The sequence below is a fragment of the Morone saxatilis genome, unplaced genomic scaffold (genome assembly GCF_004916995.1).
Source record: "Morone saxatilis isolate NCDOM2014 unplaced genomic scaffold, NCSU_SB_2.0 Contig24, whole genome shotgun sequence".
NCBI classification, from domain to species: Eukaryota; Metazoa; Chordata; class Actinopteri; family Moronidae; genus Morone; species Morone saxatilis.
Window position 1 is genome coordinate 4,466,682 of NW_023339807.1, and position 13,319 is coordinate 4,480,000.

The window sequence follows — 13,319 nt, forward strand, 5'->3', positions numbered from 1 at the left end:
GAGAGAGAGAGAGAGATCATGTGATGAAGGAGTGATCCAGGCTTGCTGGGTTTGTGATGTGAGACACACACACTCACACGGTGAAGGCTACGGTCACACAACCCCCACACGCACCGTCTCATGACTGCTGGTACCTAACCTGAACGAGGCGTCGGGCTCGGGCGGGCAAACAATCCCCGGTGTGCTGCTGCTGGAGGGAAGCATCAATGCCTCCAGGTTCCCTCTCACATATCGGCCTGGACCTGTTCTCATCATCGGGCCTCCTGCGCTGAGATAATGAAAGGATGGCCGAGCAGCGTTGCGGGGACCACGGAGGGCTGACGGATGCTGCTGCAGCGATGAATTCAAAGCAGGAGGCAGCAGCGGAGGGTCTCTCTCTGGAGGAGATACTGGGGCTTTATGGCCAGCCCATCAATGAGGAGCAGGCATGGGCGGTATGTTACCAGTGCTGCAGGACGCTGGCGAAGGGACACCGGGGCAGGAGGAGCTGCTCCGCCGCAGCCGGAGCATCATCAGCGGCGGCTCCGATGAGGATCTCCGGACCGGGGGATGTTAGGATACAGAAAGACGGGTCTGTGAGGGTGGAACAACAGGGCTGTGAAGGTAAAGCATTATTTAAGACTGAGAACGCCTACTCCAATCTAGGCCAGGCCATTACTTAGCCTACGTTTCAAATAATAGAGCTAAGGTGTTGTGATTGCCCTTATGTAAAAGATACCAGGAGTGCAACATAGCCCACACAATCACAGCAACACTTGCGTAATACAGAACAGGAGTATAATATACATATATCAAAGCAACACTGTCACCATAAATCAAATGTGTAGGCCTGCACATGTTTTGAAACTGAACATGTGCCTGTTTTGTGCACGTTTTTACTGACCAGGTGCTTTATTTGCACCTAATCTGCAGCAGGGCCACAACATTCAGGGCTCCATTACACATGATCCCTGATAAACAAAGGGATGCCATCAGACACCCCTGCTGCTCTCACTTTCAGTGCTCCTGTGGTGTTTTCACTGTTTCCTCCTCACAGGAGGCACGTGTGTGCATCATGTGGTTTCATCTCTTATTAAAAAGCCTCTCAAGCCTGTTTGCCCCTTCTTATCAGATCAGTGTGTTCATTCTGCTTCATCTGATTAAAGCAAGTGATTACAAGCTGAAATGTGCATTGGCACTGATCGGATCAAGGTGTGGGCCTGTGTGTGAATAGAAAAGGACGTCATGGAGTGATGGTTCACCCCTGCACACACCTTGTATCTTTATGGCTTTATTCAGTTATTCCTGTGACATAGGGCATTATATTGGCAAGGCTCTGGCGATACAATATGTATCACGATACAGGGGTTACGATTCAGTATATTTTGATATATTGCGATACTGTAAGCTAGCTAACTTATTATAGGAAAACTTTTATAGTATAAAGAACACACTGTCAGATTTGAGTAATAAAAAGTTGACTTTTTTTATGCAATCAGAGCAGTATGATGTGCATTTGTATATCACAGTCCCTTTAACATCTAGCACTATTTGTGCAGCTGATGATAGATGACAGCACTGCAATCTAGCAGTCAAGATTTAACACAAATTGAAACTCTACCACAAAACCACTGATTCAAAATCTTTACAGTGTTTTTGAGAATTGATACAGCTTTATAAAAGATAATATCGCGATGCTCAAGTGCATGGATATGTTCTTACACCCCCACTGTGACATGGCAAGCCTTGTTGATTACAGCTATAATTAATGAGGTGCTATAAAAATGAAGAGATAGAGCCCAGCTGGTATGACAGTGTTTCTGTTGCCAGGCTGAAAATATCCAAGAAAGTGAGAGGAGACGGTGATGTGTGCCAAATGAAGAATCACTGCAATATTCTGAAAATATCCCTTCAGGGATTTACACAGTGTCTGTGGGGCTATGCAGCATCTTTATGGTGACTTTATTGTACTTAATGGTAATTTGTGTCTCATATGGGAGAGAGTGTCACTGTTTCTCTGGTATTTGACTTCTTGTATCCAAGATACTAAGGCTGCAGATCTTTTTAAAAAGAGATCAACCAGGATCTCAGACCATAACAAAACAAATGACACTGCGTGCCATGTGACGTGTGTGTTGCTATGGGCGTGTCTGTGAAGAATAGCATGCACTTGAACCAAACACATTACAGAGTCTTCTTTTCAAACCGAGGCCTGGCATGTTCGTCGTCAGCTGTAAACACATTTGCTGAGACACTAAACGCAGAGTGCAGAGCAGGCTGAGAGAATGCCTATCCATCTATCTATCTCCGTCTATAATGGACGATACCTGAGGGCCTGAGGGATGTGCTCTTAACTCAGCTGCACACACACTGCACAACACTGCTGAGTCAGTGTTATGGCTTTTGATTGAATAAATGCTCCGAATGCTTCGTCTAATCAACTTTCATGAGCAAATCTGAGAGGCACAGCTGTGATGATGAGGCTGGTTGTGGCCTGTAGGTCTATATGCTCAGAATGAATGGGCTATTTTTAGGAGCATGGAAGCAACCATTGGGGAGGGGAGTCCAGGCTTGTATTCCTCTGTTGCCCATGTAATGTCATATTAATGCAAAATGTATTAAGAATGAATTGAGCTGTTAATTATAGTTCAGCATGTTTTTATTTTTTCACGTAGGTGTCGTGTTTTGATTTTGTTAAAATAGCTTCACTGTCATGTTGCTATGGACACCTTAGCCTTTCCTTCACATCATACACCGGATGTGCTAAATATTATAGATGACGTAGAACACACATACTGTGAGATGCATTATCCTGTACAGATTTCCCCATTGGAATCCGGCACAAAAGGGGGCAGATGTGGATAAATATTACAATAGCAGATAGAGAGGGATATAGTGAGACAAATAATGCAGTTAGAGCTGCATCTCAATATTATGTAGATTTTTGTACTTTTTTGTGTGACGTACAGCAGGCATCGTGGTCCAAATGTGTTGATTTTAAACTGGACCACCATTTGTCCAATACTTTTAGCTATTTCAACTGCTTATCGTATCCAATACATTTAGCTAGGTTAGCTATATATTTTAATCATGTATCCATTACTTTTAGCTAATTTAAACTGTTTATCCTTTACTTTTAGCTAGGAACTATTTCTATTGCTTATCCATTGTATTAAAGTACTTTAGCTATTTTCAATATTTATCCCAATACATTTAATGGTTAGCTATATATTTTAATCATGTATCCATTACTTTTAGCTAATTTAAACTGTTTATCCTTTTACTTTTAGCTAGGGAACTATCTATTGCTTATCCAATTGTATAAAGCTACATTTAAACTATTTCAATATTTTCCATTGGGGGCTAATTTGGAAGCTAACTATTATCCAATACATTTAGCTAGGTTAGCTATATATTTTAAACATTTATCCATTACTTTTAGCTAATTTAAACTGTTTATCCATTACTTTTAGTTTTATCTTCTACTTTTAGCTATCTATTTCAAACTATTTAAAATAGTTATTCATTACTTTTAGCTCCTGCGGAAGTACCCCGGCTGTACAATTGCTATGTGGTTTCAGGCAATTCCAAATCATTTTAGGAGTGCTTTGCTAGTGTAACCACACAAATGGTTTCAGTTTTGAGGGGAATGTGCCGGTCTAATTGCCACTTATCTGTGCTGTTCAGCACAGGCTCTCTCTATCTGATGCACAAGCTCGGTCAGACAAACTCATTCATGTAAATAATGCGATAAATCTGTGGCCAACGTTTTGGATTTAGGACTTGTGAAGCTCTCACCTGCTAAATTGACTTCAAGTTAATTCCAGACAAGGTTACTTTTAGACCTTGTTGTCCGTGTCCATCTAGTATAGTTTTATCAACACTTTATATTATATCTGACATTATAAAAGCAGGGCAGTTTTAAGAACCTTACTAAATATTTTTGTGTCTTGCCTAAACTTTGATAAATAGGCTAGATTTATTTTTCATGCTGGTACCTTCCACAAGGGTTATAGTATTATTAAAAAAGCATGTTCGATTATCTGCTCACCCTGTTTGCAATACACATGGACACACACATCACTCCGTTAACTATTCTTCACCATACAGCAGCAAGGCATTCAAATCTGCTGATGCAAGTTAAGGTCATGAGATGATGTCAGAGCTGTTGTGGCGTTGCATTTCCACGCGTTACAACACAAAACAGCCGTTTGTTAACAGGGTCATCTGTTAGCAGGCTGTTTGTCCGGGAAGTAAAAGCTGGGCTGATGTAGCCTGGAGAAACATTAAAGTTCTTGTTGAAGGGAGTACATTCATGGCTTCTTAGGTGGAGTTTTGTCATCATCAGTCACATGCAACTTAAACCATGAAAGTAATTAGAAATGAGCCATTCCTTCATTAAAAGTGGTCTAGTTTGCATAAAGATAACTAGAGCCCAGAGCTCTCTTTTGCTAAAATTAGGAAGAGAATATGTAATCACTGATGATAAGTAAGTTATGATACTGTGATACTGTGAGCAAAAGATGATAGAAATCATTACATTTAAAATTCCAAGATATAACAGCTTTTCCTTTAAACCTGAATGTGAGCATTTAACAGATAAGGCTGTGTTGTTCTATATTGATATTATTATTATTGTCAATTAAATTCCATGAACTAAAACCAACTTTGAATTGATCCTAGTAACAAGTACATTGTTGTCCAAAAGCCATTAACAAACATTGTGACGTGTTCCCTTCTAGTCAATCCAACATTCACCATTCTCCTTCCTAGAAACACTCCACACTGAATGTGTATTAATCCTCAGCTAAAAATAGTCCCCAACACCTGAACAATTTACTCTATTTACTATATATTTGTGACCTGTTTTTCAAGATTTACAATTTCAGTTGGAATGAAGAGACTTATTGCCACAGACAACATAGGGTAATCAAAAAGTATTGTGAAGCACTATTGTTGGTTTTGGTTGTTATTTGTTGACAAGACTAACCTTTATCCTTTTATTCATAAAACATGAAAAAAATCTTGTTTGTTGAATCCAGATTTATTTTGATTTATTTTGAAATTAGTGACAATATATGTATGACATCTTAAATTAGTCAGAAATGCATCTGAGCATCAGCGGCTCTATAGCAGCTATATTTGTGCTCAATATGGGTGTGTTTCCCCTTATGCAGCATAAGAGTATCCTTTAACAAGTGGTTGTCAACTTTTGTGGTGTCAGAAACCCCAAATGGATACACATCTGTCTGTGGGCCCGTATTTGATAAAATGTAGTCTCAGGGACCCTTGTATGATAAGATTGAGTTATTCCATAACTGTCTGTGCTGTAGATGAACAACAAAGAGTGTAAAATCAAACAGAATAGTCATTCTTATGCATTGGGCTAACTTCTAAATTATAGTGAAAATAAAATATTCCCCATTATCTGGGGACCCCCTGGAACCCCCTCCTGGACCCCAGGTTGAGAACCACTGCTTTAGACTGTCCATTGATACCTTCTGCCTGCTGACTGCAGTGGATCCTGAGACACTGAACCAAAAGTAATGCCTGACCTTTGACATTAATGGCTGAGAGCATCATCACACGCACTCAGTCATACATCCTGTACAGCATTTTTGCATTGTAACTGAACAATGTTGTGTTTGTAGCCACGAATGTGTGTGTGTGTAAGCTGCTTTATGCTCAGGTTTACATCTGCTGCTTATCACAACACTGCTTTCTTGTGTCCCTGCAGGTAAATACAGCCCTTGCACAACAACAGAGGTGAGTAACTCCACTGCAATTCTATTGTAGTTATTGTATTTCATGCACATACTTGCAGAGGTTTGAACAATATTATGTGGACATTTACTTGTGTATAGTATCAAAGCACCTGCTGTGGGTGGGGGAGGAAATAAGAGCAAATATGAAGGAAAGTTGGCAAGTTGGGCACATTATATCTGGAATAACCAGGACTTTTAACCGGGACTTACTTACTGCTTACTGTGCTTTGGCAATGTTACTTTCATGTTTTTATGTGCAACCAAGTTACTAGGTGGTACAAAGAAAACAATATACATGTTTACCACATTGATGGATTTGTTAGGGTGTAACTAGTTTTGAAACAGTTTGGAATGTTTTTTTATGATTACCTCAAAAACCTCACAGAGTGCTGGCTGGGAAACTCCAGTGTTTCTGGAAAGGAACCAGTCGGTCAATTAACGAGATTAACGAGAGGGAACTATATGGTCGTACAGAGAAAGATAAAGGCAGGCTTAACCACAATAATAGCATTATTTCCTTTTTAAATATTTACCCTCCACTGCTGGCCATATTAGCTAGTTACAGTAAAAGAGGGAAGCCAGTCACCACAACAGAGATTGTATTAAGATTAGAGTGGGCACTTTGCAGGATTATTTCAAGTGCAACCAGTGTCAGATACTGTGTGGTTGAAACTGTCATAAGCCATGGGTGTGTGATGTGTTAATCCTCATGCCTGCAATGCAGCTGCTGCAGGTCCCCTGCTGCCTAAACTAAATACCTTTTGATAAATAAAATGAGTTCAAATGTATTTTTTCCAATAGGCACTTGGTTTCACTGCAAGCTTTAAACTCAACATTACACAGAAAAACAAACTTCAGACAGCCTCCAACGCAAGTTGTTGATGGATGAGTTTCTGGCACGCAGCGCCATCAGCATCATCTACTGTTACCTCTCTGCCAACATGTTGATGTCATCAACCACTGGCCAGAGGGTGATGCTTTAAAGAAATAGTTCCACATTTTGGGAAATATGCTAATTACTTGCTGAGAGTTAGATGAAAAGATCAATACCACTCTAATGTCTGTAGTACAGAGCTCGAGCCAGGAAACAATTAGCTTAGCATGAAGGCTGGAAACGGGGAAACAGCTATGCTGGCTCTTTCCAAAACTCCAAAGCTTCTAACGTTTCTGTATAGTTCAATTGAAGTCTAATTGAAAATATTACATTAATAACTGTTTTTGACGTTAATGAGTTTTCTCAACAATTTCTGAAATACAGAATTTTTGTTTCTAAAACTTAACGATTTAGAGTTTTTCTAAAGAAGTTAATTATCATTAATTATCATTAGTTTAATTCAAAACGTATGAGTTTGACTTAAAACTCAAAAATTTAATGAAGACGGTTGCCTTGAAAGTATGAGTTTTCTCAACCTTTTTTTTTTTTTACAAAAACAAGATCTGCAGTTTAAGTTTCTGTTACTTTGGAGATATCCATGCTAAATGTTACCACCATCAGCATACCTATAATAGTGGCTGCTAGGTATGACATAAGACAAAAGCTGTCCGTATGGAAGACCACTCTTTGCCTTTTTCCCCCGGCCTCCCTTTTTTCAGCTTGCATCTTCCATCTAGTAATTTCCTCCATCAGCCCCAGAGCTCCCAGCTGGCTTCTCTGATTGACTGGTTGAAAATGTCACCCAGCAAGGCCTCCTGTTTGATGACAGTTCTGGGAGCAGTTTCAGACCTAATTAATGGGCTATGTAAAATCGTCCCTCCTCCTCACACGCTCTCTGTACTATCATCAGCTGCTGTTAATTGTTGTGATAAAATAGGTCTTACAGCATGGAGGGATTAGCTCTTCTGCGTTTGCATTTTAGGAATATTTTGCTGGAAGGAATGATTTTCACCTGCAGGGATCTCTTTGGTGTCATTCAGCAGATGCTGTCAGAAAAGATGAATCACTTAGGGAGGAACGTATTTTGTTCATGTGATGTTGCACATTGACTGAGGATCTCTCTCCAGTTCATTAGAGACAGTGTGCAGTAGTTTTCAGGGAGTTTTAGAGTTGGATTGCTGTGTAACAGGGCTGTAATAACAGATGGACAGCAAATAACTCAAGCACACACACACACAGTTCACTGTAGAAGCAGAGAATGTGAAACTGTATAGACAAATCCCTGCTAAGCAGCTTTGCACTAGAAATGAGTTCTCACAATACAGTGTGTTACAGACTGGCTGACAAAACTACTGGCAAGTTGTTGGAGCTGCTTGATGCTTGACAGCATTAAATCCTGCAGCAGAAGCATTCTGCTAGAATACAGTGTGGAATTAGCCCAAAGCTGGATGAACAGGGACACATGTGTAGTCCATGCTGACACACATTATCTGCACATGGCTTCAAACAGTGTGAACTATGGCAAATGATGCTGCTGTGAATGTCAGATGATGCTGTTTTGCTCAGAGAGAGCCAATGAGCCGAGTTCCTGGCGCAGCATGCTGCAGCATAGGGCTCTCGGTGTAGTAATCACTACAGCTAAATTCACTGAAAAAATAAGGATGTTCATTAGCAATTTTATGTGCAATTGCTCAAGTGTTACAATTCCATTATTTAGCTACACATTTCCTCCTTTTCATTTGCTAGCTTGTGCATAGAATTTGTTGGTGAGTGACCCCTGCAGCCACGCTAGCTAGACCCTCCTGGTCCCGTGATGCAGTGTAACCTCAGAAATGTGGATTATGAAATGTGGAATGCATCACATTCTCCTCTGTCAAAGTTTAACGGGGCACGCTGTGTGCTCTCTCAACGTCTGAGCTTTGAAGTCTGGGAAGGGATTAGAGTTTAATGTCACATTCAGTGTTTAATGTAAACAGAAAATTCAGTCAGGAGTTATGAAAGTGTTTAGCAGCAATGGCATCGCCTTTTGTGCTTCCTGTTGGATTTGGTGCGAATGAAGAAATAGCGAACATAAAAGTGAGAAGATGTAAAGGAAGAGAGTTGAAAACACACAATGGAGATGGAAAAATGTATGTGCTGCGGTTCGACTGTTCTCTCTGTGAAGTTATGTGGGTTTTGTGTCTCAGTCATATGACAGTCAGAGGTCACAGCTGCAGAGTCGGGCATAAGAATCTTAGAAAGGAATCTCCTCACTGTTTGTTTGTGCCTGAGGGGAAATAACCCATTCCTCTGTCTGTGTCATGATGAATTTACACACAGTATAACGCCTGTTTCTTTTCATTATGGGAATATTTTTACATAACATACATTGTACTGTCTGTCTTCATTATCCAGTCAGTGGCTTGCTTTCAACTTAACACCAATGTCATCAATTATAAAGTGGACAGATTGATTTTTACTCTATCACATTAGCAGGTTCGTTAGATGAAGAGTTGTGTCTGCATTCTCTTGTGCGGTTCATCCAGTTTCATAAACTCTTATTCAATGTGTCCATAGATAGATATTTGGAATAGAGCATATTCTTCTTTATTTGGATGAAAGAATATTAATTTAGCTTAATGTCTGTAATTAAACAACCATATCGATTTCCTCAGTCGAACTGTGCAATTACTGAACTCATTTTGCTGTGCTGCTCTTAATGCCCGCTATAAATACAATTAGTGCTATTACGATAACTGTTGGATGGCTAGACATGAAATTACAAATACTTCAATCCAATGACTGGTGATTCCCTGCCTTTTCAGCTAGTGCTACCAGCAGGTCAAAGTTATCTTATTATTATGGTATATCTAAAAATTGACTAATTGTATTGGCACAAAATTTGGTACAGATATTCATGCCCCCCTCAAGATCAATTGTATCTTTGGTTATCCTCTGATTTTCCCTTTAGTCCCATCATCAGGACAATATCTAATGACATGCCCATCATCTACACTTTGTGTTCAGTGCTAATTAGCAAATGTTAGCATCCTAACACTCTAAACTAAGACTATGTACATGAGAAACACATAACCTGCTAAAAAGCTGCATGTTAGCATTCTCATTGTGTTTGGATGCTGATGTTAGCATTTACACAGCCACATTTAGCACAGCCTCACAGAGCCACTGTAATATGGCTGACCTATTTATACATATACATTCATTGTATAAGTGCCACCACAGTCTTCTACTGGTAGCCAATGTGAAGCTTCAGTTAAGCAGTTGAGACCTCTGAGAAGTAACTGAAGGATTAGTGAGTGTTTTCCCTCATGTGTCCCATTGTCTGTCCAGTCAATCCCACTTTCCTCCCAGAAAAACATACAGGGAATATAAATGGCATATTCCCTGTAATATTTTAATATCTTTGGCTGAAGATGTAGCTGGATGGATGCAAATACTTTTTGACATTTTTGACTTTTTGTGACTATGTTTTAGTTTATTGAGCTAGAGTTAATGCGTGTGCGTTGTCTTTATCAGGGAGAGACTATCAGAGACTAAACATTAACATCACATTTAAAAAACCTGGGATGTGTTGTTAAGAATTAAAATGAAATGCCAGCAGATGGACTGGCACTGAGCCTAGATTTCTGGCTCTTATTGTCTGTAAAGTTGAATAAATAATACAGATGTTTTGTTACAAAAGCTTAAAAGGATGATTATCAGAAGAGAGGTAATTGTTGCAGTTTATTTTTTAGCTCAGTTCCTGTTTAATTTCACTGCCATGACCTAAATGCTATAAACCCACTAATAACTAAATATAAATAAAACCTCACATTGTTTCACCAATCCTTTAATTCTGACCAGTTTGTGCTGATTCTGGTAATCCTCTGCTGGTTGGCTAACACTGATGGATGGAAGGCTTTTGCATACGAGGGAGCAGATCTTCTAGATTTCATTTAGCATTTAATTAGCACAATTGGCTCTGGTGTTGGGTCTGTGGGAATCACACAAAGCTACATAGCTGAAACTAATGTGATTCACAGTCTCTAACAGCTAGTGTGTTTGTCTGAGCCCGCTAAAAATGCATTACCGACCATAACATCCTATTAACAGATCCAGAGACCAGCCTTGCCATTTGTGATCCTCCCTGACCTTCCTGATATCAAATGTTGGTTGGATTAAAAAAAAAGTTCAAGGAACAGTTCAACACTGACGTGCCTTTTTGCAGAGTTAGACGAGGAGATCGATACCACTACGATATCCGTCTGGTCAGTATGAAGCTGGAGCCAGTCTTATCATCACCACAAGGTTGCCATGCAACCAGCAGAGACTTTCTTGTTTCCAGCCAAGTAAAAGTCTGGCACATAACACCACGTAAATCCAGATTTCTTTTTACATCTCTGTTATTGTAAGGATTAAACAAGACATAACATGTTAATTTGTGAGCTTTGGAGGTGTTAGGAGGCAGATTTTGTTACCTTTGGACAGGGCCAAGCTAATTGTTTCCAGGGGCGGATCTAGAGGGGTGGCATGGGGTGGCAGCTGCCACCCCTAATATATGCCAAGCCACCCCAGCTGCCGGCCCAGTTTGGTGTCAAATGCTGTTAAATTTAACACATTAATTTAGATTCATTTTTAAAATAACGTGTTGAAAGCAGAAATTAACACATAATTTAATGATCTGTTCTGGTCAAATTTAGATTAAGTGATAGTCTTAAGTTGAAAAAAGACTATTTTGGAAAACTGTCTGAAGATTTGAAAATAACATAACGGTTTATTGCTTTCTGATGCTAGCTTTAAATATTTCTATTTCCTAATGTCCCACGATAATATATTTCAAATATCTTATTTTAATTTCTTTATTTCAGCTAAATATTAATATATGTGATTGTTTGCAGTTCAATCAGTATATATTTCTACTACCCCACCCCATAAATATTTCTCTAGATCCACCCCTGGCTGTTTCCTGTCTTTGTGCCAAGCTAAGCTAAGCTAACTGGCTGCTGGGTCCAGCTTCATATTTAACATACAGACATGAGTATTGATCTTCTCATCTAACTCTCAGCAAGACAGTGGATAAGAATACTTCCCAAAATGTTACACTATTGCTTTAAAGATGTCACTTTGCATGTTTTTGCTTTTTTCTAACGTTTTATAGGCTAAACAGTTGATCGATTTATTAAGGAAACAGACTGACCCCATTGGTAAACATGAATGAGCTGTGTGCAGTTGGCTTTCATTACATGAGAGGATTATCTTCATTGAACTTCTAAAAAAAAGTTACCCAGTCTTTGCTTACACTGTACTTTATACGTGCCAGCAGACACCTGGCCATATTAACCCAGAGGGTCCTATTACATCATTTGTAATGTACTGAACTAGAACATGTACTCTTGTCAACATAAGGCTCTGTTGTCATATCATATCATAGCTTCTGTTCACTCTTTATGCTGGAGGTCATACATACACTAGAGTTGCTTTAGAAAGCTGTAGTGAAATTCAACCTTGACTGGATCAGAAAGTGACACCTGGACATAACATTCAGGCGTCCCTTTATGTCTGCATTGTCCCTCAGGGGTAATAATAGCAGACATGTAGGTGGATGATGCTTGATATTGGCTATAAAGAGGAGCCGTGAATGTGATATAGTGCCGTCTTTGTGTGTGAGAGGGGAAGAATTTGAAGCCAACAGGCTGATAAGTGAGGAAAATTACAACTGCATTTGTGAGAGCATCATCCTGACTCCCAGCAATAGGAATGGTGTGAAAAATTAAATAAAAGAAGGGTTGAATTTATTCTTCTGTTTCAACAAGATTTTGCTCTTAACCCAGTCTGTCTTATCGTGAAGCCACGGTCATTGAGTCTAATGAAAAGTTCAGGTGAGGTTATGAGGGTGTTTGCAGGGATTAAGTGGCTTCAGGAAATAATGTAAAAACATTTCCCTGTGCGTCACAGTGGTTTTTATTTTGGCCCTTTGGCCAGCTTGCCTCCTTTCCGTGACCGGAATGCTGAAATTGAAGCCAAGCTGTTTGATGTTGTTCTTGCCTGTGATGATGGCCACTGCTGCAGATCGGCAAATCTCCTTTGGTTGACATCTTTATTCTCTTCCCAGTTTTTTTTTCTTCTCTCCACCCCTTCCTCCCTTCCATCCCATCATTCTGCTCGGTCGCCTGGAAGCCTGGGAACCAGTCAGGGAGATTTTTGAGTGGACTGGAGACAAGTTTGCTTTAGCCTGCCTTCATGTGCAGATGCATCACAGGGAAAGTTCTTATTTCCTGAAATCAGTCATAGTGTGCAGTTATTTATTAACTGCAGTTATTTTGTGAAGAATGTGTAAGAAATCAGTCCATCAGACTCTTTTAGACTTGCGTGACAGCATAAACAGGATTGTAATGTGTTGTGACGTTGTTTTGATCAGACAGTAATTTAAATATGCACAATGTGAGACTGTGAAAACACATTGTCCCCCAATTCCTCCTACAACCACCCTTATCCCAGAATTTCATCACCTTTGGACACTCATAACATTAGATCGCCATTAGAACAAAATGAGCAATTAGGGCATTGAAGTATTTCCATTTCAAATAATCATCTTGGGTAGAAGTAGAAGCTGTAAATGAATTTATAATGGATAATTTGATGTTTTGGATTCCTAGATAAAAGAATGCTACTGTATTTGACCACGGTAACTGCCGGTTTAAATCTATTTTCAAGGGTGAAAA

The 13,319-nt window shown here is 39.6% G+C and overlaps 1 protein-coding gene across 2 annotated transcripts in view; it reads left to right on the forward strand.

Annotated features, from left to right (window-relative positions):
- Nucleotides 1–51: 51 nt before the first annotated feature.
- Nucleotides 52–13,319, forward strand: part of spire1b (spire-type actin nucleation factor 1b) — a 41,723-nt gene continuing 28,455 nt past the window's right edge. For both annotated transcript variants that reach the window (XM_035672318.1, XM_035672319.1), the window contains exons 1-2: nt 52–603; nt 5,717–5,745. In XM_035672318.1, coding sequence (XP_035528211.1) covers nt 285–603; nt 5,717–5,745 — 348 coding nt within the window. In that variant the 5' untranslated portion in view covers nt 52–284. The remainder of the gene's footprint in view (nt 604–5,716; nt 5,746–13,319) is intronic.